General features: G+C 49.8%; 1 protein-coding gene across 1 annotated transcript in view; it reads left to right on the plus strand.

The window, feature by feature from the left end:
• The first annotated feature begins 482 nt into the window (after positions 1-482).
• DNMT3B (DNA methyltransferase 3 beta) overlaps positions 483-25,170 on the plus strand; it is a 41,397-nt gene continuing 16,709 nt past the window's right edge. Inside the window, exons 1-7 of the mRNA XM_032419881.1 lie at positions 483-558; positions 16,489-16,651; positions 17,617-17,678; positions 19,689-19,796; positions 20,950-21,075; positions 21,741-21,950; positions 23,042-23,200. Coding sequence (XP_032275772.1) covers positions 16,495-16,651; positions 17,617-17,678; positions 19,689-19,796; positions 20,950-21,075; positions 21,741-21,950; positions 23,042-23,200 — 822 coding nt within the window. The 5' untranslated portion in view covers positions 483-558; positions 16,489-16,494. The remainder of the gene's footprint in view (positions 559-16,488; positions 16,652-17,616; positions 17,679-19,688; positions 19,797-20,949; positions 21,076-21,740; positions 21,951-23,041; positions 23,201-25,170) is intronic.

Raw genomic sequence — 25,170 nt, forward strand, 5'->3', positions numbered from 1 at the left:
TCTGTTAGCCCGATGGGTGATTTAACAGGCGGAGGGGGGACAGGAGGCGGCGCCTGTGGAGGAGGGGCGGAGGGGAGGCTCCGAAGTGATTTCAAATTTCCCTCGTCCCCCCCCCCCCCCCCCCCCCCCCCCCCCCCGCGCCCGGGGCCGGCTCTGAGTGGCTGCGGCGGGGGCGCCCCCGGGCGGGGGCGGGGCGAGCGCCAGGCCGGGGTTACAAGGGGCCTCGGCACCGCCCCCTCCCCACCCACTCTCGCAGCCCGGTCAGGCCTGAGCTGCCTCGGCGCAGCAGCCACCCCCCAGCCCCGCGGCCGCAGCCCGCGTGGACGCTCCGAGCGCCCCCCGACGGACGCAACCGGCCCACTGGCAGGCCGGCGAGCGGGCGGCCGCCGCGCCAGGCCGGCAGCGCGGGGGTTAAGTGGCCCAAGTAAACGTAGTTCGGCGATCGGCGCCGGAGATTCGCGAGCCGAGCGCCCTGCGCGGCCGCCCGCCGGCCTCCCGCCAGCCTGTCCCGACCCGCGGCTCGCCCGCAGAGCGGCGCCCGAGCCAGGTTCTCGGCAGGTGAGCGCCCCGTGGCCCCGGGGAGGCTCGTCAGTCCGGGGGTCCGGGCCTGGTGGGGGAGGGGACAGCGGAGGGGTCCCGGGACTGCCAGGAGGGACCCTCTTCCTGGGACGTCCGGGGGAGGCGGCTCCCATCCGGCTGGAGACCCGGCATGGTAGGGGAGGAGGGGTGGACCACCTGTGGCAAGAAGGAAAAAGGGGGGAAAGGACATGTGACTTGAAGGGATATGAGTGGGATACTCATGCTGTATTCCCAAGACCCCGAGGGAGAGAAGTTCGTCCCCAGGGAGGGAGACGGGGTGGCCTTCTTGGGGTCTAGAGTCGAGGGGAGGACGTGTCCCTCCGGAGAGGAATGGAGGAAGAAGCTTCGGTCATTGGGAGGGGGTGTCCTTACCTGCCCTCGGCTTCAGAGCGAGCCTCCTTATAGGCGAGGGAAGGAATTCAGCCAGGAAGGTGGGCGTCCGTCCCTCATGACTTAGACCTGTGGGTTTCAGGCGAAGGGGCCGTTTTCTCCCCTCCCAGGGATAGAAGATATAACTAGTGGATGTGCGGGCGAGCAGGTGGGCCAGGGTGTGCGCCAGAGGGGTTGTCTTTCGGGGTCCTCCCTAGATGAGCCACCCCGGCGAGGCACCGCGGGGCTTCGGGGACGCCCTCGGGAGGGGCTGCCCTCTCTCTGTACACACCTGGCGGGGGAGGAGCCGGGTCGGGGTGGCGCCGCCCTGCCCCGGTCACACTGCCTGCCCTGGGGGCTCACTTTCCATTTTTCCCCTTCCGGGATGAAGCTGGTCCCACTTCCCACACTCCACAAACTGAGGTCTCAAAAGCTGTAGCGCCACCTCCCAGAAGAACAGCATCCCTCTTCTGATTGTTGGAGGGTAGGTGATGAGTCCCACTTCGCAGGAGAAAAAGTGCAAGAAGCCAAGAGAGACTGTGGGGTGAACTTAGCAAGTTAGCAGCAGGGAGACATTCTTGGGCTCAGGCTTTGCTGCTGGATTCACTCACCTGTGGCAAAGAAGGGCAGCCGTCTGGGCTCAGCCCCAGGCCTGTGCTTCGACCTCCAGCTTGCCTTTCCCCCTTATCCCCTGCCCTGAGAGACTGAGCCCTTGTGCTTCCTCATCTCCCCCCCCCCCCCCCCCCCAAGGTGAGAGGGTGCATGAAGTAAAGACCGTTAAGGACGCTATGAGTTTTGAACGGCCTCCTGATTTGTGGGTGCTGTGGGTTTGGACTGGTGGTAATTTTGCTGGGGAGGGATATCCCTTCTGGTGCCCTCAGGTGGAGGGCCCAGGACACAGAGCTACCCCTGCCCTCCTCTCCAACACCTGCTGTGGCTTCTTGAGGCCACCCCCCGCCCCCCAGTGGGTTTCAAGGTTGCCATGATTTTTCTAGGGTGGAAATGATGATAGGGCTGGTATACAGTAACCATTCAAAGAAAGTCTGCCACTGTTAGCATCCTTGTGAGGTGAGCTGGCTGCCCTCTTTAAGGACATGCATAGGTCTTTGCATGTATTTAAATCTGTCCCACCAAGTCCATTTCCCTCTGTGGTTACAGTTACTACATCTGTGAAATAGGAACAGTCTTACTAATAACTCGAGGTTGTATAAGAATGAAATCAGTTTTATGCACGATTTAACCTCTAACCCTCCATATTCCTTAGGTGTCTGATGGGTGGAAATAGCCCCTACCACACTGGGTTTGGTAAGGGCTTGATGGGGTAGTGCTTGGTATAGCATGTGATGAACGATGACATCTGTATTAGTTAACCGATCGCCCCTATTTTTAGGGTAACCATTAATGAGAACAGGAGTTGAAGGGAGGGACCTCTGCTGGCCCCGCCTATCCTGCCTTCCTCCTAGGTACTCTATTCCTCTCAGCTATGAAAGCTTTTCCAAATCATTGTCCTCAATTTGGGAGTTGGCAGGAAGGAACGCCTTTGTTCCCTTTTGAAAGGAGCCAGGGTTTTCTTTTATGGGTTGGGGCCATTTTACCCCCCCACAAAAAGCTTGAGGCCTACCTTGGAGGCGTAATTGCAGAGCTAAGTGAGGTCCTTTACCTTTCCCTGTTGGGGTGGAGAGGGCCCAGACAAAGGGGTTGGGGCTGGCTGCATCCTGCTCCTTAAAGCCATAGTCCTAGCCACCCCCCTTCAAAGGCTAGAAGGGGAGGGAGAGTATCTGGGAGCCGCAGGGGGTGAAAGGGAGGAGCAAGGGAGGTGGGGGGTGGGGGGAGGCTGCTTCCCTTCCTTTCCTTCCTCCAGCCACGTGGGGCCTGCGACCAAATGGTGCCTGTCACCCCTCATTATTGCAGCCCTGGGGACCTGCTTCCAATTTGGGGTGTGGGCAAGTTCTCCTTTCAGGAAAACTTACCTTAGGATTCCTTTTGTCCGGGACGCCTGGGCGGCTCAGTCAGTTAAGCGTCTGCTTTCTGCTCAGGTCATGATCCCAGGGTCCTGGGATCAAGTCCCACATCAGGCTCCCCGCTCAGCGGGGAGCCTGCTTCTCCCTCTGCCTATTTCTCCTCCTGCTTGTGCTCTTTCTCTGACAAATGAATAAATAAAATCTTAAAAAAAAAAAAAAAGGATTCCTTTTTTCTCAGACCAGCTCTCATGCCAGCTGTCCAGCCTTCAGGCTCAGACATCTTTTCCAATTTCATCAGAAATTAACTCCTCCTGGGTCCTGGGTCCTATACCATGACAAGTACCCGCGGGGCCCCCCCACCTCATCATCCAGCCCTTGGTAGGTACAGGGCCTCAGCTCTGGCCAGAATCATTCTTGTGTTAGTGAGATGTTTGTTTTTGTTTTTGTTTTTTGAGATTTTATTTATTTGCAGAGAGAGACAGCCAGAGCAGAAACACAAGCAGGGGGAGTGGGAGGGAGAAGGAGGCTTCCTGCCGAACAGGGAGCCCAACGCAGGGATCATTCCCAGGACCCTGGGACCATGACCTGAGCTGAAGGCAGACGCTTAACGACTGAGCCACCCAGGTGCCCCATGTGTTTTTTTTTTTTTTTAATTGTGAACTCGGGTTGATTTTTCAGTTTCTTGGTGGACCAGAGAAGTGCAGAATTCCTCATTTCATTAGCAGACCATCCTTTTCTTTGTAAAGTGATGGGCAGATTTGTCTCCCTTCTGGGTGGGGGCTGATCTCTTCCTCTTGTAGCTGATGGGACCAAGGTGCTATGCAGCCCGCTTGCTTCCGCACCTTGGTGGTTAGTGCTTTTCAGAACACTGCACATTTGCCGCCATCCCGGGGCAGTGCCTCCCTCCAGAAGAGAACAGCCCACTGCAGGTGCTCCTGTATCTGGCCGTGGCTGGAGGAAGTGGCCTGGTGAATGCAGAGCAAGCCTGCACATGGATCACATTTCTGGAGATCCTCGTTCCAATCTGTGAAGTGGGTAAAAGTCCACATCTACCCGGTGTAGTTATATCATCAGGACTAAATGGAATCCAGATCCTTTTTTTTTTTTTTTTTTTAAAGATTTTATTTATTTATTTGACAGAGAGAGACACAGTGAGAGAGGGAACACAAGCAGGGGGAGTGGGGCAGAGAGAAGCAGGCTTCCCGCCGAGCAGGGAGCCCGATGCGGGGCTCGATCCCAGGACCCTGGGATCATGACCCGAACCAAAGGCAGACGCTTAATGACTGAGCCACCGAGGTGCCCCCAGATCCTTCTATTTTAGTTGTTCATTCACAAAATAAAGGGGGGGTCCCTAGCCTAAGTACAGTTGACCCTTTTAACAATGCAGGGGTTAGGGACACTGCCTTCCTGCCCCCTCCACTTGAAAATCCAGGTTAACTTGACTCCCCCCCAAGTTGAATAGCCTACTGTTGACCAGAAACACTACTGATAAGTCTGTTAACACATATTTTTTTTTTTTTTAAAGATTTTATTTATTTATTTGAGAGAGAGAGAATGAGAGAGAACACATGAGAGGGGATAAGGCCAGAGGGCAAAGCAGACTCCCTGCCGAGCAGGGAGCCTGATGCGGGACTCGATCCAGGGACTCCAGGATCATGACCTGAGCCGAAGGCAGTCGCTTAACCAACTGAGCCACCCAGGCGCCCAACACATATTTTTCATGTTACATGTATTCTGTAATTCTAAGAATAATACCTAACTTAATTTTTTTAGTATTTTTAGTCTATGCAGTTCATCTGAGTTTTTTCAAATTATTGGAAGTCTCCAAAATTTTCATTTATTTGCTGAAAAAAATCAATATATAAGACACATGTAGTTCAAACCCGTATTGTTCAGCGTCAGCTGTATTATAAAAACCTGTTATCCCCTGGGTTATATTATCCATCTGAGTCAACAATGGGGTTTGGGCATTAGAATCAAGTCTGGATTCATGTACATACTCCATTTATAAGTCACTGGCTTGATCCTCAATTGCTCCATCTGTAAATTGGCCAACAGTGGTTGGCCATTTGCAGGGGATGTTTAAGTCAGTTGAGTTGCTCTAGATTAAAAAATTCAGTAAATGTTGCATGTTATGGGGGCCCCTGGCTGGCTTAGTCGGAAGAACATGTGACTCTTGATCTCCCGTTGTGAGTTCAAGGCCTATATTGGGTGTAGAGATTACTAAAAAATAAAAAATACTGCACGTTATGTAGTAAACACTCAAATATTGGCAAGTGGTTATTATTTACTTCCTGAGGGAAATACCCCAGTTAGCATTCCTGAGTTTTTTCCAGGGAATAAGCAAAGAATGAGGAGGGCCTGCTTTGTGTAGGGAATTGAAATATTTAAAAAAATGACATTCAAGAAATATTTGAGGCAAGTGAAAATCAAATTTACCATCCTCCGATGCCAAGAAGAAACTAGTCATCACCTGTAATTTCACATTCCGAAAGTAATCAATGTTTTGTTTTCATTTTCGGCCTCTCCATTTCCATGTAGACAGGACCAGGAGGCCTTTCTAAAAGAAGGGACCGGAACCCAAGGAGAGGACAGTGGCAAGGAAAGGTGGCTCAATTGGTGAGGTCCTTAGCACTATGGTCACCATTGGGGCTGCCTTCCCACGCAGCTGGAGGACAGTGTTGGGGGGCAGTGGGAAAAGATTCTCTGGAATCTGCCACCATTGGCTTCTGCTATTGTTTTTTTTTTTTACCAGCTTGTCTGATCAAAGTTGCCTCTCACTTCCCCCGCAGAGATTTTCATTCATTAAAACCTTGCAATCTATGGGCTCTGCCTTATTGCAAACCCCTGCCTGTCCTCTGCCTTCTCTCTCTCTGCTTTAGTTTTGTGTCTCAGGATCAAACTCTAATTTTCTAGGAAGTTGTCTTTTTTTTTAAATGTATTTATTTATTAAAAGATTTTATTTATTTTGACAGAGAGCACAGGTAAGCAGAGGCAGAGGGAGAGGGAGAAGCAGGCTCTCCGTCAAGCAGGGAGCCCGACATGGGGCTCAGTCCCAAGACCCTGAGATCACAACCCGAGCCGAAGGCAGACTTAACCGACTGAGCCACCCAGGCGCCCCTATTTTTGACTTAAAAAGGTTTTATTAGGGACAGAGGGAGCACAAGGCCGGGGGGAGGGGCATAGAGAGAGAGTCAAGCAGACTCCTCTCTGACTGCAGATCCTGACTCTGGGGCTTGATCCAGGACCCCGAGATCATGACCTGAGCTGAAGTCAGACCCTTACTCGACTGAGCCACCCAGGCACCCCGAAAATTGTCTTTTATAGTCTTTGAAATTTGTGGGAGAGTGGTAGCCATTGAAAGACTAGCAGGAAAAAAAAAAAAAAAAAGACTAGCAGGAAATAAATGGATTTCCAAAACTGACAGAATAGATGGGCGAGGGAGAGTTGTCTGTGGCTCAAGGTTCTTAACCAATACATTTCCATTCGAGGACACGTTGATGCTGAGCAGGTGTGGGAGGAGGTCCAGTGGGAGGAGGCCCGACATGGTTGGGCCTGGTGAGGTTGAGAGAATACAACCTGCTGAGGTTGAGAGAATACATTTCTTTTTCTTTTTCTTTTTCTTTTTTTTTTTAAGATTATTTATTTATTTATTTGACAGAGACACAGCCAGAGAGGGAACACAAGTAGGGGGAGTGGGAGAGGGAGAAGCAGGCTCCCCGCTGAGCAGGAAGCCCAATGCGGGGCTCGATCCCAGGACTCCGGGATCACGACCCAAGCCGAAGGCAGACGCCCAATGACTGAGCCACCCAGGCGCCCCTCTTTTCTTTTTTTTTAAAGATTTTTTTTATTTTTGAGAGGGAGAGCGTTTGTGTGCACCAGTGGGGGAGAGGGACAGAGGGAGAGAATCTTCAAGCAGACTCCCTGCTGAGTGTGGTGCCCTAGGTGGGGCTCAATTGCAGCACCCTGAGATCAGGACCTGAGCTGAAACAGTCAGCATCTCTGACTGCACCACCCAGGCACCCCGTCCTCTCATTCTATAGCTCTTATTATCAGGCGTTGAGCTCCTGGCCACTGGAATTTTCTCTGGCCATTCTTCTGTTCTTTCTTCTGACCATTCTCTGCTCAGCGGGGAGCCTGCTCTCTCCCTCTGACCCTACCCCCCACTCATCCCCCCACATACGCTCTCCCAAATAAATAAATAAAATCTTTAAAACATTATTTTAGACAGAGCACGCATGAACAAGGGGAGGGGCAGAGGGAGAGAGCAAATCCTCAAGCAGACTCCCCCTGGAGCATGAAACCTGATGCAGGTCCCAATCCCAGGACCCTGAGATCATGACCTGAGCCAAAATCAAGAGTTGGATGCTCAGCTGACTACAGGTGCCATGTTTTTGGTCTTCTAGGTTTTGAGAGCCCTTGTCCCAGAAATTCCATTTGCAGTGGTGTCCTCATCTTGTTTTTTTGGTTACATCTTTTGTCTTCCTGAAGATACTAATTCTGGTGTTTAGTTTTCCGTCCAGTGTTTCTGAGTATTTTTTTACTGTTTTCATTTTTAATATTTAAATTTTGAGCTTGATCTTCATGATTAAGAAGGACCAAAATTGAGAGTTAAACTGGAGCATTGCTTTGTGGGGCAGTGATTTGCACTTACCTTTGGGTCTCCCAAAATGTGAAGGATGTTCTCTGTTGTTGGGTCTGTCGCCTTCCCCAGAGCAGAGGGATCTTCCAGTGCCCTGCCTGAGAGGTGGAGGCCTGGCTGCAGGGAAGGGGTACTGGAGAGTTCTCAGGCTCAAGCAGGTATCCTATGTTTCAGTCTGGCTGGAGGAGTGATGGCCTCTATGGCTTGACTAAGGCATTGGTCTGCCTGAGTCCTGTGGTCTGGAAGCCGGAGGAGACATTGAAGGGTGAGCAGCAGAAGGAAGCCGCTTACCCGGGCTGTGGTGAGAACTGGAGTGTTAACTAGGCTAAATGCCTGAACGGGCAGGTGCCGTGGTAGAGATTTTCTGGGTTGTGTGCGCAACAGCTGGAGGATAGGACTTGGAAAATTCTGAGCAAATGTGCACAGAGGTATGGGCAAAATCTTGTCCTGTTGAGCTTTTGGCAAAAGGGTCTCTATAGTGGAAGAAAGAGCAGTGTAGGTTTTGGGGTGAACCAACCTTGTTTCATCTATCACCTAGCCTTTTCCCTATCATCCTCCTAAGCCAGCTGGAAGCTCCATGAGCATGGGCTGTCTGGCCTTTGCCTGTGATTCTCAGTGCTGAGTATGGCTTCTGAAGCATAGCAGGAACTCTTATCTGATGCATAGGTTAAGAGTGGCCTTTCCCAGTGTCCGGATCTGTCCTAGGATGTTACGTGTTAAGCTGTAAGCAGAGTACAGAGTGATTGCTCAGTATTAAATATGATTGTCACCATTATCTATGGCCACACAGCTAAGCAAGGAGTAGAATGTGGATTTGAAGTGCTGTTAAATCGGAGAAATTTGTCCCCACCTGGCTTGGACCCACAGAAGTGGCAGGATGCACAGATGTGTTGGGTTAAGACCCTCTAGAGGACCTGCTTGTGTCTACTACTTTGTCTACAGGCCTGCTTCATTCATCATCGTGTGGAGATGGGCAGACCCAAAACCCATACCAGGTACTTATAGCTCGTTTTTTTTTTTTTTTTTTTTTTTTAAAGCGGCTTATGTGAGATAATGGGCTTTTTTGAAAAGCTAATTTCAGTGTACAATTCCTTTATTTTATAAATCTCACATAGTTAAAATTTATTCCTTGTGATGAGAACTTTTAAGATCTGTCTACAACTTCCAAATGAACAATACTTTAGTCACCATGCTGTACTACATTATCTCCCCAGGACTTGACTTATAACTGGGTGTTTGTACCTTTTGACCATCTTCACCCATTTCTCCTACTTGCTATCCCCTAGTTTTTCTTTGTATTGTGAAAATTTTGTCTTTCTTTTTAATTTAAGTAATCTCTACACCCAATGTGGGGCTCAAACTCAACGACCCTGAGATCAAGAACCACATGTTCTTTTCCCCGAGCCAGCCAGGTGCACCCCCCCCTTTGTCTTTTAAAAAATAATGTACCAGGACTTACTTTCTGATTATAGTAGAGGTGATCTGTAAGTCCTTTCCATGTTGAATCAACTAGGAATGTTGTCTAAATTTATTTGCATGCAGAGTTAGACTCCCTAGAAAAATCTGGGGCTAGAAAAGGGAAACAGAAATGAGAAAATGTATAAACTAAGGGATGTTCGAGACGTATAAGGAGAAAGTTGACGAAACTTTTCAGTAAGGTTGGCAGGCTTGCCCTAGCATATATGATGCTTATTCTAAAGCTGTGATGATTAAAAGGGGTGGCAAGGGTTAAATACCAAAAGGAAAAGTGAGCCCAGAAACATTCTACGTATATAGAGGAACTTTTTAAAAGAAATGGAGTTGGGGGGCGCCTGGGTGGCTCAGTCGTTAAGCGTCTGCCTTCGGCTCAGGTCATGATCCCAGGGTCCTGGGATCGAGCCCCACATCGGGCTCCCTGCTTGGCGGGAAGCCTGCTTCTCCCTCTCCCACTCCCCCTGCTTGTGTTCCCTCTCTCGCTGTGTCTCTGTCAAATAAATAAATAAAATCTCTAAAAAAAAATTAATAAAATAAAAAAAATAAAAGAAATGGAGTTGGGACATTCACGTCATTACAAGTGTTTGGCTTTCCTTAAAGGGAAAAATGAGATGCCTACCTCCTACCATATACAAGTAACTTTATTAAAAAAAATTTTTTTAAAGATTTTATTCATTTATTTGAGATAGAGCGAGAGTGCGACTATGAGCAGTGTGAGGGGCAGAGGTAGAAGCAGACTCCCCTTGAGCAGGGTGCCGGATTCAGGGCTTGATCCCAGGACTCCTGGGATCCTGACCTGAGCCAAAGGCAGACACCTAACCGACTGAGCCACCCAGGCGCCCCTACAAGTAACTTTAGATTGACTAATGGCCATTTTCACTGGAAGAAATGTTTCTTGGGCAGCATCTGACTGTAAAAGTAACAAGGGCATATGGTAGTTAACTCATAAGCTACCCTCCCAAGAGATGTGACTTTTTACAGTTCGAAAAAAAAAAATGCTGGAGGAACATGGCTTAATGCATATGTTAACATTAACAACTGAGATTGTGTTATTATACAGACTTTCACTTGACACAGCTTTATCTGCTAGTTGGTACCTCGTTCACTGTCTCAACTAGCATCACATACGGCTGAATGGGATTTAGCCAGGTGCCTTTGCCAGTCATGTGTTTGCAGCTTTTGCCACGATAAACAGGACAGCAGCAACCATCCTTGCATATAGGTCTTGGTAAGAGTTTTGGGCTGGGTTGATTGCTAGCAGTAGAATCCTATGTGACAGGATATGGACACTTGGCATTTGTTGGTATGCCATCTTAAAGGCTGAATCTCTGTCCCCACTGCCTCTGTATGCAGACAGTTGAGATTTAAGGCATTGGATATAACGACAGGAGTAGCCTACTGTGAGGGGTAGCGCCCAGGCAGTGGCTTTACAGAACATTGGTCTTTTCTTCCCTTAACGCGCGCCCCCCCCTGCAGGGGAGAGGGCAGAGGGCTCTTTGGCTCCAGCTTTGCTCTAAGGGACACATGGCCACAGGGGTGGATATGGCAGCTCTCAGAATCCTCAGCTCTTTATGCTGCCCCACCCATCGCTGCCCCACCCATCATTGTCTGAGTTACCGGTGGTTTCCTCTGCACATTTGCACACCCTTCCAAGAGTTACCCAAAGAACTGTAGGGGAAGGGGGCCGAGTGCATTTGTTTATAGGGCAAAAAGCTTGACTCCAAGCTCTGGTTTAAGTTGCCCTGTCTTTTCAGATCTTTCTGTATATTCCTAGTTTTTCCTTTTCTTTTTTTTCTTCTAAGATTTTATTTTTCAGGAATCTACACCGAAAGTGGGGCTCAAACTCACAACCCCGAGATCGAGTCCACGAGCTGAGCCAGCCAGGCACCTCAGTTTTTTCTTTTTCTGGGAATTAGCTAAAGGGTAATTCCAATCCACTGAGGAACATCTAGGTGTTTTGTTAGTATATTGCTAATAGGAGCAATGCTGCAAGGAACAGCTAGGTTTTTATACTTGTCCAATTTGACCCCTGCGTGGATCAGTTGTTTTGATAATTCTTTTTTTTTTTTAAAGATTTTATGTATTTATTTGACAGAGAGAGAGAGAGAGAGCAGGAACACAAGCAGGGGGAGTGGGAGAGGGAGAAGCAGGCTTCCCGCCGAACTGGGAGCCCGATGTGGGACTCGATCCCAGGACCCTGGGATCATGACCTGAGCCAAAGGCAGACGCTTAACGACTGAGCCACCCAGGCACCCCAGTTGTTTTGATAATTCTGATCAATATACCAAAACCCAGTTTTTACTGTACAATGACAGTGGTGCATGTAGCCATGGCCTAGAGGCACTGAGCAATCCTCCACACTCCTTCTGAATCACCATGATGAAGGGATGCGTCCCTTTGTGAGGCAGAGCTGGGAAGTCTGGCAGGATGGCACATGAAAATGTGGACGCTCCAGCTTCTCAGGGTTGTGTCCTCCACTTTGGGATCCCTAGCGTGAACCACCCAGGGAATTACGGTGGGGTCATTTGATTTCACAAATGCTAAGACTGGGGTTCTAGAAAGACTTGAGGGCTTTTTCATTCCAGCTTGCCTGTGAATCTGGCTATTTTTGGAATTCAGCAAAGATTCCTAAAGATCAGGCAAAGGCCGTGAACTCTGGGACCCTGTTCCCTGCCACCAGCCAGGGGGGCAGCCTCTTTCCAGCCCCCTTACCTTTGTACTTAACTGTTTCCACTGCCTGGGTACCCTCCTTTCTCTCTGCTCACCTGGGTGAGGTGTCCCCAGGCTTCACTTTTATAACTGTACTTAGCATATTAATTTTAAAATGTCTTTTAAGGTCTGGCTCACGGGTTAGGCCTAAATCTCCATCCCTTAGTTGCTGTGCAAGCCTGGGCAAGGAATCTGCCTATCTGCTTCCTTGAGCTTTACTTTACTCATCTGGGAAAGGGGGAATCCAAGAGTAAGCTCTCTCTTTGGATGAGGTACACAGTAATTGCTCCATCTCAACTATTTTGGAATCTTGGACAATGGGAACAGCTAGGAAAGACTTGAGCAGTCAAGGTGGGGAGGATTCAGTAGTCTAGATTTCCCTCCCATAGGCTGTGGAGAAGGACTTTTTTAAATAGGGTAGGTGGGAATATCTTTCAAGCTCCTTTTTTACTGCACCAAATCTCTAAGCCCTGGGGGACTCAGGGTGGGGCAGGGATGCCCATGTGGCCCCCCCCTTCCACCCACTTCCCCGTCATGCCCACCATCCCCCCTTCCTGTATTGTGCATTTAATTAACGCAATTACCATTTACAGGGTGCTGTGAAATAGGTCTGCTGCTGGTACCAGCCTGGAGGAAATGAATGACATCACTTCACAGCTTTATAGCTGGGTTGAGGGGGGCAGGTCCCTGGGCCTCCTCCCTGAGTCTAATTGGGGGTGCCACCCATCCTCCTGTCTGCCACATTGCATTTGGACACGTCTGACCTGGTTCAGTTGGGACACAGGCACCCTGCGCTAATGAGGCAGTGCCTTGCAGGGAGAACCTTGCGGGTGAGCCCACCCCACATTGCTGCCCCGCCCTAAATCACATGCCGGACCCCAGCCTCTGGGAAAGGGTCACAGTTCACCCCGCATCAGGAGGTTAAACCATCACCTCTTGTGAAGGTAAACACTCAGCTGGAGGATCATGTCCCTCTGCCACAAAGTTCCTGTAGCCCCTGGGATGGGTGATGCATTGTTCTTAAAACTAGAATTCACGACTGCCTTGTCTCAGGCACAGCAGTTAAGGCACGTGCCCTGGACTGCCTAGGCATGAGTCTTGGCGCTGCCACCTTGTTGGGTGACTTAATTAATTCATCTGAGCCTGTGGAAAGCAGGTTGATAACAGGACCTGCCTCAGGATCGGGTGGGGGTTAAGGGTGGTTTGTGTACTGCCTTTAGCTTAGGGTAGGGACCCAGGAACTGTTAGAACAGTGGGGTGGCAAGGCACAGTTCTTAAGCCAGCATGGAAAAATCCCTCAGGAAGGTTCCACCTCTTTCAGGGAGGTAACCCAGCCCATTGATCCTCTAGCACTGGAATGATCACACTAGATAAAGCAGTTGGCTTGTCTTGGGGGCCATATTATTCAGGAAGTGGTGGGAAGAGGTGAGGGTGATTTCTATCTAGCATCACACACCAATTTCTGGTGCTAGTTTCTTCCTGTTGCCAAGAGCATGTAGTTAAGTTTGTGTGTTCTTAACGTTTTCGGGACTTGATTTGAACATTTGAACAACCCACATTGGTCCAGTGTGTATTATGTTGCTTAATCTGTCTGCCTCAATTTGTGCATCTGTGAAACAGGGATCATATGTACCACACTTATTTTTTTTTTTTTTAAAGATTTTATTTATTTGACAGAGAGACAAAGCAAGAGAAGGAACACAAGCAGGGGTAGCAGGAGAGGGAGAAGCAGGCCTCCCGGTGAGCAAGGGAGCCCGATGCGGGGCTCGATTCCAGGACCCTGGGATCATGACCTGAGCGGAAGGCAGAGGCTTAATGACTGAGCCACCCAGGCGCCCTTGTACCACATTTAAAGATTAAATGAGTTAATACAGGTAAAGCACAGAAGTGTTGCATATATAGTAGTAAATACTGAAAAAATTACTGTATTATTAGGCAAGAGGATTTGTTTACCTATGTGAGGAGGGCCAGATGATGCTTTTTGGAGCAGAAGTGTATTGAGAGAGGGCTTCCTGACTTGACCCATGTGGTTTTGAAGTCTGAGTAACCAGCAGATATGTGGTAGGGATGGGGAGGGCTTCCAGGCGGAGGGGGGGCGGCAGCAGCACATGCCTGGAGGCGGGCCTTAGAATGTAGTCAGGGTAGAATGGTCAGAGGGGGAAGAGGAACTGCACGGGGTATCTTTCGGTGGGCACGGGTTCTAGATGCTGGTGTGTGTTGTGGCAGTAAGGTGGCAAGGGAAGGTACTGTCCATGCAAACCCAGGGCGATGAAGACTACGGAGAAGGAATTTTGTATGAAATCACATGATCGAATTATGCAAGCGAAAGGGGATATTTTTGCTGCCCACGTCGCCAAGGACACTTAGAGTTGCTTGGTTTCCTTGCCTGAACCTTCCCCCAGTGCCCATGGGTCTAGTTCCTAGAGGTAGATTTTTTCCTGAATGTCCACATCTGACTTTGGGAAGGTGCACTGCCCCTGTGTCTGTCTGATGGCCTGGCGGTCAGGTTGGCACTGCTGAGGCCCTAGGAGAAGGCCTGAGGTAGTTAATCATTGTCCACTCTGGGCTGCTGACTCCATCTGGGCCTGTTTAGGAGAGGGAGGCTCCTGACTGATACAGTTAAGGGCTGTCTGAGGGAATCCGGGGCCCTGGACGAGTGGGAAGTAATGGCCGTCAGTTTCAGCCTCTGACCTGCTTGCTACCAGCTCCTGAGTAGAAGCCCTGGCTGCCCGTTCCTCCCCTAAGCTTCTGTGGGCCCTTGGTCTCTTGCACCCGCGACCCAGCCTCCCACCCTGGGTTAGGCCACCCAGGTTACTTAGTTCACTGATTTGGCCCTGGGGCAAGACACTGGGAATTAATTATTATTTTGAACCACACTCCAGCAGTTTCCCTGGGATTTTGGCTGCTTGGCCTCACGGGATCTGGCTATAGGTCAGCCAGCTTTTTCTTCCGGGTCAGGGCTTGGCAGTGAAAGAGGCTGAGAAGCAGCTGATGGGGCTAGGTCCAGTATTCCTCTTTTCCCCTGGGGCTGGTGAGCTTCCTTCACACGTATTGAGAGAAAACAGACCAGGAAGTGTGAGCCTGCACATCCTGGGCCACGTGGGGTAAATGCCACACTGTGCTGTGGATAAGTATACATTTAGAACCAGAACAGTGCTGTTTTAACTTGCATATAATCACCCAGGGATCTTTTGAAAATGTTGGTCTTGACTTAGTAGGTCTAGGGCCATGCCTGTGATTTTGTAGCTCTTAGCCATCTCCCAGATGATTCCAGAGTCACTGGTCCCTGGGTCTTATGGGAAATGTAGCAGAGGTCTAGCAGCCCGGCACCCAGGCCTGGGGGAGGGACAGGTGCAGAGGATAAAATGGGGACCCCCAGGTGATGTCCCATATCCACCTGGGGGCGCTGCAGTACAATTCAGACAGCCCCGCATCGCCTCCTGGTGGACGTGGTGCCACATCCCCTGCAGTCTGCAACCCTATAGCCCTGACTGATGCTTCTAGAAGGTACCCTGGGAGGCTAGTGTGGGTCATCTGGTACTGTGTGGTGAGTCCCCAAGATGGGGCATAGGGCTGGGAGTGCTCAGTGCTGATAAGCGGCCCTTGGCTGAGAAAGCTTTTTCCAAGAAAGGATCCAGAACAATAGGGTGTGGTGCCAAATAGCTCTGGAGCAGTTTGGGGAAAACCAAGGGATGGGAGTCTGGGGGCCTCACCCTGTACCTAGGCTCCATTTTTACCTTGGCCTCACCTCTTAGATGTGATTTCTGACCTTGGAGCCTAACCCAGTCTGTGTGTCAGTTTTCCTGTTCTATAAAATGGGCCCATCACATTATTAGGAGGACTAAATGAGAGAAAGGTGCAGGTTCTAGCAGCTAACATATGTTGCAGGCCAGGTCGAGGTCACAGAGCCCTTGAACCCATCAGTGAAGACCTGGCCTGCGCTGGTGGTCTCAGCTGAATAGCCTGGTGATGATGCAGTTACCAGGAGGGGCAGCAGTGGGGAGACAAAGGCCCAGAGGTGGGGCGAGGCTGGAGCAGATGGGGAGCATGCCCCTTGTTAACTGCCCCAGTCCTTTGCCTGTGCTCCTCCATCCTTTCCCTTCTTGGGAACTTGGGACTCTGAGCCCCAGCTGGTGAGGGAGGAGGGGAGTGAGTGACAGGCCAGCAGACCAATGGGCCCCTGAGGTTGGGGTGGGGCGGGGCTTGTGCTGCCATGGAGAGGAGAGAAGCTGTTCTGTGGGGGAGGAGGGGGCGGGTGGGAAGAGGACCTGGAGATTGAGGGGAAGGGAGAGAGCAAACAAAGGGGTCAGGAGGGAAAATAATGCACTGGCTTCCTGAGGCCCTGCGGAGGCTGGGCAGGGAGAGGGGGCCAGGGGCAGAGGGGACCAAGGCTGGCGGCAGGCAGGCCGGGGCAGGCGGGTCCTAAATGGTATTGTTTGAAGTGGCCGGCTAATTGCACAGAACAGCCTAAGCCTCAGACCACAGCCCAGCCCCCTCCTCTGTCCTGGGTGCTGGTATCTGAGCCTTCGGGCCGCCTGGCCACATGGAACCAAGTCCTGAGCCTCCGAGTTTGGTGAGGGGGGCAGGCTATGGGGGGCAGCCTGGGTGGGGTCCTTGGGCAGGAGTATCACCCGGAGAATGTCAAGGGGCCTCTGTTGGCCTGAGGACATAGAGCCATTGGCGGGAGGTTCGGGGTGTGCTGCCCCCTTGTGCCCTTGCTTCCCTGCTACCCTACCCATTCTGGCCCTCCTGCAGGAAACAATGAAGGGAGACACCAGACAACTCAACAGAGAGGAGGACGCCAGCGGGAGGGAAGACTCCATCATCACTAATGGGGGCTGCAGCGACCAGTCTTCTGACTCCAAGGATGCGCCCTCACCCCCTATCCTGGAGGCTATCAGCACCCCGGAGATCAGAGGTGGCCGGGCCAGTGGGGAGGAGGGGTGGGACAGGCACCGCAGACAGCAGCAGCTGGGACCTGAGCCTCGGAGCAGGCTCAAGGCAGGTCGTGGGGAGAGGGTCTGGTCTCTGACAGGCTCTGCCATACCTCTTGGGGAAGGGACGTGGATGTAGGCAGAGCCCAGCCCATTTCTCATCCCTGCCCGCGGGCCCTTGCTCCCCCTACTGCCCCCACCTCAGTTGGGATTCTGAGGAGTTAACCCCAAGGTTATGACACCTGTCCTTTTCCAGCCATGATGGGGTGTGGTTGCAGCATAGGCTGGGGTCTTTGGCCCTTTTGCAGTGGGACCCCTTCTCCCCTTGCAGCTGGCATTGTGATTATGTGGGAAGAAGACACTCAAGTGGGGAGGGTCTGAGGCCCGCTTCCTTTCCCATCCTTCCCTTCCCCACCCCTCTCCTGCGCAGTTCTGGATCATATCACCTGGGGTCCTCCCCACTGAGATTTTCTGACCCAGCTGGTTTGGAAAAACCCTGTATTATCCCACCCTGCTGTTGAAAACCTCTCGAGCTGTGCTGTCTAATAGAACTTTCTGTGAGGGTGAAAGTGTTCTGTTTTCTGCATTGTTCACTATAATAGCCATTAACCACATGTGAGCACTTGAAATGTGGCTGATCCGGCAGGCACTGGATTGTTCATTAGTTGTAGTTTGGTGGCCACAATTCTGGAAGGAATTTGATGCCTTCCCTCATGAGTACCTTCAGTATTGTTTTTGATCCTGTTATGTGCCCAGCTCTGCCCTGTTGCCTTATGAATACATTGACAGGACCACAGATCCTGAGGGGCTAGGAGTTAAACCCTGAGGATGCCAATGGGTTTAGAGAGAGGAGACGCCAGGGACAGCAGGTCAGCAAAGGACGACACGGCTGCTTCCCAGCCCAGAGGGCTGCCCCTTCCTCCAAACAGACCCTGATTCTTTATTCCAGGCCGTAGATCAAGCTCACGGCTGTCCAAGAGGGAGGTCTCCAGTCTGCTAAGTTATACTCAGGTATGTGCTCTACTGTCCTTTTTTCAGGGTTCCAGGGGAATTCCCTTGAGCTTTCATTAAGTGGGGAGCTTGAGGCCTCCTCTAAACTGGTACCCAATAAGTACTTGTTGAATGCTGAATTTCAACACTGCTAAGCACGGAGAGGGCTTCAAACAACCTCATGAATGATGGCATTTTTTGTTGTTATGTGCCAAGTCTTAAAATCATAAACATTTATTTTACTAAATTACAAAGTTTTTTACTGAATGCTTATTTATTTATTTATTTTAAAGATTTTATTTATTTGACAGAGAGAGACATAGCGAGAGAGGGAACATAAGCAGGGGGAGTGGGAGAGGGAGAAGCAGGCTTTCCGCAGAGCAGGGAGCCTGATATGGCACTCGATCCCAGGACCCTGGGATCATGACCTGAGCCGAAGGCAGACGCTTAATGACTGAGCCACCCAGACGCCCCACTAAATGCTTATTTAGCATATTTTTTGAAATTGTCTTTTTCTCAGTGGATGATCAATTACATAGATAAATTTCTAATGTAGTAAACTGTCTTTTTTATTCCTGGAGTGAGCCCAGCTTGGTTGTGATATGTTTTGAATTTGATTTACTTTAGCATCTGTTCATGAATAAAATGGATGTATGATTTTATCGGAATATATCTGTGTCCGGTTTTGATATCAGGGTTATGTGGCCTCAAGGAAATTTTTTTTTTCCAAGATGGAAAGAACTTGCCTGGCTTGTTTCAGGGGATTTTAAACAATCATTGCAAGATCTTTGAATACTTGCTGCAAGGTTTCTACTTAATAAGTTTTTTTCCAAGTTACGGTTTTTCATAATTTTTTTTTTTATTCCTGATCTCATTTCTGCCTTCTGTGTTCTTATTAATCATAGTAGAGTTTTTTCACTTGGGTTGCTCTTTTGGAGAACCAGTGTCAGGCACGGGGCACAAAGTTCTGGACAAATGAAAGTTCACATTCGCACAGCTTCTGTTCTGCTGGAGAGCAACCCGTGGGCACCCAGATGGCTAGAGTAAGAGCTGTGTGGACATTTGGGACCGTGTGCTCCGGACAGCCGTTTGAGTTCTGATGGACCATTACCAGCAATGGGAATGGAACCTCCTGACTGAGCATTTCCTCTGAGCCTGGCCTTGGGCGAGGCATGCATCATTCATTCTCATTATCACCCTGTTGTGCTACAAGGGAATTACTGTTAGAGTTTTAAAGAGAGGAATGGACTCACTCAAGGTCACAAGATTGGCAAGTGAAAAATCCAGTTCTTAACACGACAGCTGGGCTTGGGGCTGCTCACTAGCACTCCACTTTATGTGCCCAGTTCTTTGCGTTTTGCTCTGGGGCATGGGACATGTACTGGGCGTTCTACATGACTTGACACAGAATTGGTGCTGTTTCTTCCTGGTAATGGTGTCAAGAAGCATGTTTCTTGAACCTTTGATTTCTCCCAGACACTCAGTTGTGCAACATGACCAGCTCTCCCTGCTGGGCATAGCCAAATGAGTCTCCCTGTGGTGTACATACGGGAGTCTTGATGATACATATTGAATTCATACCCTATCTTGGGCTTCCTGATTTCACTGGGATTTTATTTTTCTTTCTTTCTTTTTTTTTTTTTTTTTTTTAAGATTTTATTTATTTACAGAGAGAGAGACAGCAAGAGAGGGAACACAAGCAGGGGGAGTGGGAGAGGGAGAAGCAGGCTTCCTGTGGAGCAGGGAGCCTAATTCGGGGCTTGATCCCAGGACGCTGGGATCATGACCTGAGCTGGAGGCAGACGCTTAACGACAGAGCCACCCAGGCGCCCCTGGGATTTTATTTTTCAATCACGTCTTGAATTTGTGATCCCATGGTAAGCCATTGTGTAAAGTATGTTGAGCAAAATGTGGTAGTTGAAAATATTTTGAGGTCACTTGGGCCAAAATGATTGAATCTTGATTCTTAAACCGTTTTGATTATGTGACCTTTTAATGACCTTTACCGTTCCTAATGCTTCATTTATAAAGGATCTGACGGGTGATGGAGATGGCGAGGGGGAAGACGGAGATGGCTCTGACACCCCAGTGATGCCCAAACTCTTCCGTGAAACCAGGACTCGGTCTGAAAGCCCAGCTGTAAGTCCCCCTCCCCTCAGCCAGGGCCCTTCCAACCACACGTAGGCCTGAATGAAAAAAAACCTGTCTTGGATCTTCCTTTCTCCTTGGAGCTTTGGAGAGCGAGGTGAACAAATGTTTTGAAATTGGAAAATGACAGCAAGGTTCGTGAACTATCGTTGTGAAAGCTTGCTTTCATGTGGCAGGTTTTCAGCTCCTTGGACATTCCTGGCTTTAAGTGCCCAAGAGTGGATAGTGTAGGTGGATGGCTCAACTGTCAGTTACCTTTGGGAGTCACTTCTGTGACTTACAGGGTGGGGTCTAGAAATAGGAAGGCAGTCTTCGCTAATGGTCACCCAGCCCGTTAGAGAGCAGGCAAACACTTGATGGCCATTGCAGGGCCAGCTTATAATCTCACCCAGCGTATGATGTATATCATGCCCTTCTTACAGATGAGAGAAGATTTCCAATAACTTACCCAAGCTTAAATAGTAGTTCTTTTTAAAATCTTTTTAATTTTTTTTAAGATTGATTGATTTATTTTAGAGAACGAGCAAACGGGGAGGGGCAGAGGGAGAGAGAATCCTGAAGCAGACTCCCTGTTGAGTGGAAAGCCTGATGTGGGGCTTGATCCCAGGACCCTGAGATCATGACCTGAGCCAAAAAATCCAGGTGGCTGCTCCACCGACTAGGCCATCCAGGTGCCCCATAAACAGTCATTCTTGCGTGCAGGATTTGAATAGAGATGTGCAACACCTAATTCAAGCCATTTTGAGAAAGGAGCCTAAGGGCTTCTAATCTGTCTTGATGATCGAGTGCCTTTCTAAAGAAGGCAACAATTATTCCATCGCTGTGGGGGGGCGGTAAATGTTTGGTTTGGATTTTAGTTTTCCATTCAATCTGCAGGTGCCAGCCGCCTCGGCCAGGCAGCGTGGGATCTGCTGTGGACTGTTGGCAGGCCTGCTGACACCCTACCCCATTCTCCCACTAACTGGGGAGTTTCGGGGCGGGCGGGGGTCCACGTGACCCATCCAGAGTTCTTCCCTAACTTAACCACCTCGTTCCCTTTCATTGATGTGAGGCGCCCTCTCAAGACCAGTCCTCTTGGCCCCCTGTCCGGAACGCCATGCCTGTAGTCACCAAAGGCCTCGTGCTTATCCTCTCTTGCTTCCAGGTCCGAACTCGAAATAACACCAGTGCCTCCAGCCGGGAGAGACCCAGGTCCTCCCCGCGTTCCACCCGAGGCCGGCAGGGCCGCAATCCCGTGGATGAGTCCCCCGTGGAGTTCTCAGCTACCAGGGTTGGTTCCCCGGATACCCCCAGTCTCTTTAAGCGGAAGATCGGTCTCTCTCACTGTGCCACCCAAAGTGGCTGGTGTGCGACCTACATCCAATCTTCACTCTTATCACCTTTTCAGGGGCTTCCCTTACCTCTCTCTCCTGGTTGCCGGGTAAGCTTCTCTTAAGCCCGATGACTTCTCTCCTGGCCTGATCCTGGATGGAACTCGGGTGGGAATGAGTGAATTCCCTGCTGACTGGGTTCTTGCTCCTCCTCGGAATGAGTTCGAGTACTACTGACTCCAGAACTGTTTTGTCTCCCTGGTATCTTCTTTGACTGTCTTGAGGCAACCCCAGTGCTTTTCTCCACTCCTGTTGCAAGGCTGGGCACACAGTAAGCATTTAAGGAAACCAGCAGCCCTCTCTGAGTTTGGCTCTCAGAGCCTCTCGGCCTCCCTCATTATTCTGCCTTTGTCCTTGATTCTGTCTCTGTTCTGATGGAAGTTGCTTTTTATCCCACCGCTTGAGGGATACTGGTTCCCGGAAAACCGTCCTTGGTGGTCTCTGTTCTCTTCAACTTAACGTCTTCACTGTTTCTGCTTGCTTGGGAAGCAACTGGGGGTTCCACTGGTCTCTGGTCACCTACCTGGTTTGCCGTGGCCCAAGTTCCATGTCCTTCTGTCCACAGTCCCTGAGGCGGCGGACAGTATCCTTGGCAGGCACGCCGTGGCCGTCCCCAGCCAGCCCCTACCTCACCATTGACCTCACGGATGACGATGTGGTGCCCCAGAGCAGCAGTACCCCCTACACCCGCTTGGCCCAGGACAGCCAGCAGGATGGCCTCGAGTCCCCACAGGTGGATGCAGAGGGTAGAGATGCCGACAGCGCCGAGTATCAGGTACCCCAAGAATGGCCTAGATAATAGGGAAGAACAGACGCTTACCCAGCGGGGGCCATTCCTACCTTTTTGTGGGGGCCACTTCTATTGTAATATTTGAATTTCTTTAGCATATAGATTTTCCATATGCAACGTGTCCCTCCTTTATCCTGCTTCTCTGCCAGACATAATTCAAACACCTGATTAATGAATTTCCAAACGTCAAGTATTTGTACCTCCAAATATATGTGCCTCGTTTGTATATGTAATACGAGGTGTGATTCTGTTCATCATATTTTATGTACAGTTGTAGACTAGTTAACTTTATTTGTTGGGAGCTGGAATTGCCTCACGCTCACATCTTTTATCCACTGTCTTATATGATCCAGCTTCTGTATCGTTCATGATTAGCCAGTCGGGCTTGCTTCATTCCAGCACTGCTGCGTACATACGTATGTATGTGTAATTCTGTTGTGTAGACATCTTTTTTTCTATGTATATCAGACTGTACATCTATTTTTTTTAAAAGATTTTATTTATTTATATGACAGAGAGAGACAAAAAGAGAGAGGGAACACAAGCAGGGGGAGTAGAAGAGGGAGAAGCAGGCTTCCCGCTGAGCAGGGAGCCCGATGCGGGGCTCGATCCCAGGACCCTGGGATCCTGACCTGAGCCAAAGGCAGACGCATAATGACTGAGCCACCCAGGTGCCCCTGTACATCTGTTTGAATAACTTGTTTTTTCATGGGCATTTTACATTTTATGGTAAGCTTTTTGAGGCCCGTGGTGGGAAAACCCAGGTGATTGTCATGAGGTAACTCTGATCTTATTTCCTGTGAGTTTTCAGTTGACATCTTTCATTCCCAGATAGAGGTTAAAGGTTACAGGTGAAATTTTACAAATCTAATAAATCCCATGTTCCTATCAAAAAACGAAACTGACCCCTTATATTCAAGGGGTTCTCACTCACATTTCTTATTTTTTTTAAAGTAATGCCCTAAGTTGTACGCTGGGGCAATGGCCCTTGGGGTTAGTGGGGTGGGCAGGATTTTTCCTTGGCCTAGGTGATCTGTCTCATTGGGATTCCTTCCATGTGTTTTTTTTTTTTCCAGGATGGCAAGGAGTTTGGGATAGGGGACCTTGTGTGGGGAAAGATCAAGGGCTTCTCCTGGTGGCCTGCCATGGTGGTGTCATGGAAGGCCACCTCCAAGCGCCAGGCCATGTCCGGCATGCGGTGGGTCCAGTGGTTTGGTGACGGCAAGTTCTCTGAGGTGAGTCCAGGGCTAGGCAGGCTCTCATGGGCCACAGACCCATTTCCTGTGTTTTCTTCACTTCCTTTTATACTTGACTTTTTAATATGAGTGGCCTGTGACTGCTTTCTCCAGATGGGTGAGGCTCTTTGACTCCTTGTGCCTAGGAAGGACAAAAATTTCTTGTTAACTGGCTTAAACAGATATATAGGGTCTTACAGGCCCAGAGCTCAATCTATCTAGTCTTATAGGAGACAAAGAGCTGGAAAGTCCTCTGAAGCCATTTGTGGGCACTTGTGCTCTGTTGGTTTTTATTTCTCGGGGGAGAGTCACCAGGATGGATTCCTGGGCAGACACCCTCAAAGATTTTCCTTGGAGAAGCCAGGAAGAGATAGGAAGGGTAGTCTCTGCTTCTGAGAGGTGTGGGGAGGGGCATGGGAGGAGAGGTGGGCCTAGGGCCACCGCAGAGTACTGATTTCAGGCTTTGTTGGTTATTGGTGTTAACCTTTTTTTTAAAGATTTATTTATTTGAGACGGAGGGTAGGGGGGAAACAGAAGCTGAGTGCAGAGCGGGACACAGGGCTTAATCTCATGACCCTGCGATCATGACCTGAGCTGAAATCAAGAAGTCGGATGCTTAACAGACTACGCCACCCAGGTGTCCCAATCTTTGTGGTTTTTTTTTTTTTTTAATGTTAACCATTTTTAGTTCCTCCTTGATGAGAGTCTGTGGGGTAAGAGCTCTGTTTGTTGGGCATGAATCCTGCAGTTCTGATTCTTAAACCCTGTCAAAGGCACATTCTGAGATCTTGGGTTGTGATGAGAACAGTGCAGGCAGTTCTTTGCCTGTGATGGTCTCTTTTCGAAATGTTAGTCCAGCCTTCACATCCAGAGGTTCGATGAGGAACAACAGCAAGCTGGGTTGGGATGGAGGCAGATGTGGGAATGGAGGACCATTCAGTACATCTGTGGGATTTGGTCTCAAATTGAGGTTCTTTTTTCCCCCCATGATTTGGGATTTGCTGTAAACACACTGAAATTCCCAGAGGGCAAGATAAATAGGACCTGGAGTCTTCCCTGGAGGTAGAATGCATGTAGAAACTCTCTCTTTGGCCAGCAGAGGGAGCAGGATTACAAATGTGGGCCTTTGCTCTCCCTAAAGCATCTAACTGCAGGGATATGGGCCATGAGTTCTGTGAAATGAAGAAACATGGATTGTTTGTAATTACTTTGGCCCACTGAGACCTATAATGAGCTTTGCAAGACTGGGTCTGATGCTAATAAGATGAAGTGTGGGGCTGTTAGCATAGTAAGGGATTGCAACACAGGTCCTTGTGCTTGTGCTGCACACAGCACGAGAAGAGTTGGTGTTGGGATCAGCACCTGCATTTCTCTGTACAATCACACTGATCCCCAGTTTCTTATAAGTGGTGGCGACAGCCCCTCGTGGGAGGTCAAGATGAGAGGTGTAAAACGGAGGTTGGCATGAGAATGAGCATGCACTGTGTGGGGAAGGAGACGTCCCATGGTTCTCCGGGCTAATCAGAATCCCCGAACACCAGTTTCATCTCATCCCACCGGCAGCCTGATTTGTTCGTGTACGGCCAGGGGACTTGGGTGTGAGACTTGTGGACTACAGGTATTTAGCCCCAATGTAAGGCACGTAGCAACAAATCACACTCTGTGCCAAGCACTATTCTCTAAACCTGCACATTAAATTAATTCTGTTAATAAAAGGCTGTATCACAGCTGTTTGTCATGGTCGTGAATGAGGGAAGAACATGTGCGAAAGCAGCAATGTTGGAGTATCCACTGTGAATGTCAAGACGGAGACGGGGCCCCCACCAAGGACAGTGTGGGTCCGTTGTACTTAGAATTTACACAGTTACAGGGTGCATCTGGCTGTATCCATTTGGAGTATCCTACTTTCTCCCATTTGGAGTGTTGTGTTCGCCATGCTTCTGTTGGCAGGGTGTGTCAGAGGCTGTGCT

The sequence above is a fragment of the Phoca vitulina genome, unplaced genomic scaffold (genome assembly GCF_004348235.1).
Source record: "Phoca vitulina isolate PV1807 unplaced genomic scaffold, GSC_HSeal_1.0 scaffold22, whole genome shotgun sequence".
Lineage (NCBI taxonomy): Eukaryota > Metazoa > Chordata > Mammalia > Carnivora > Phocidae > Phoca > Phoca vitulina.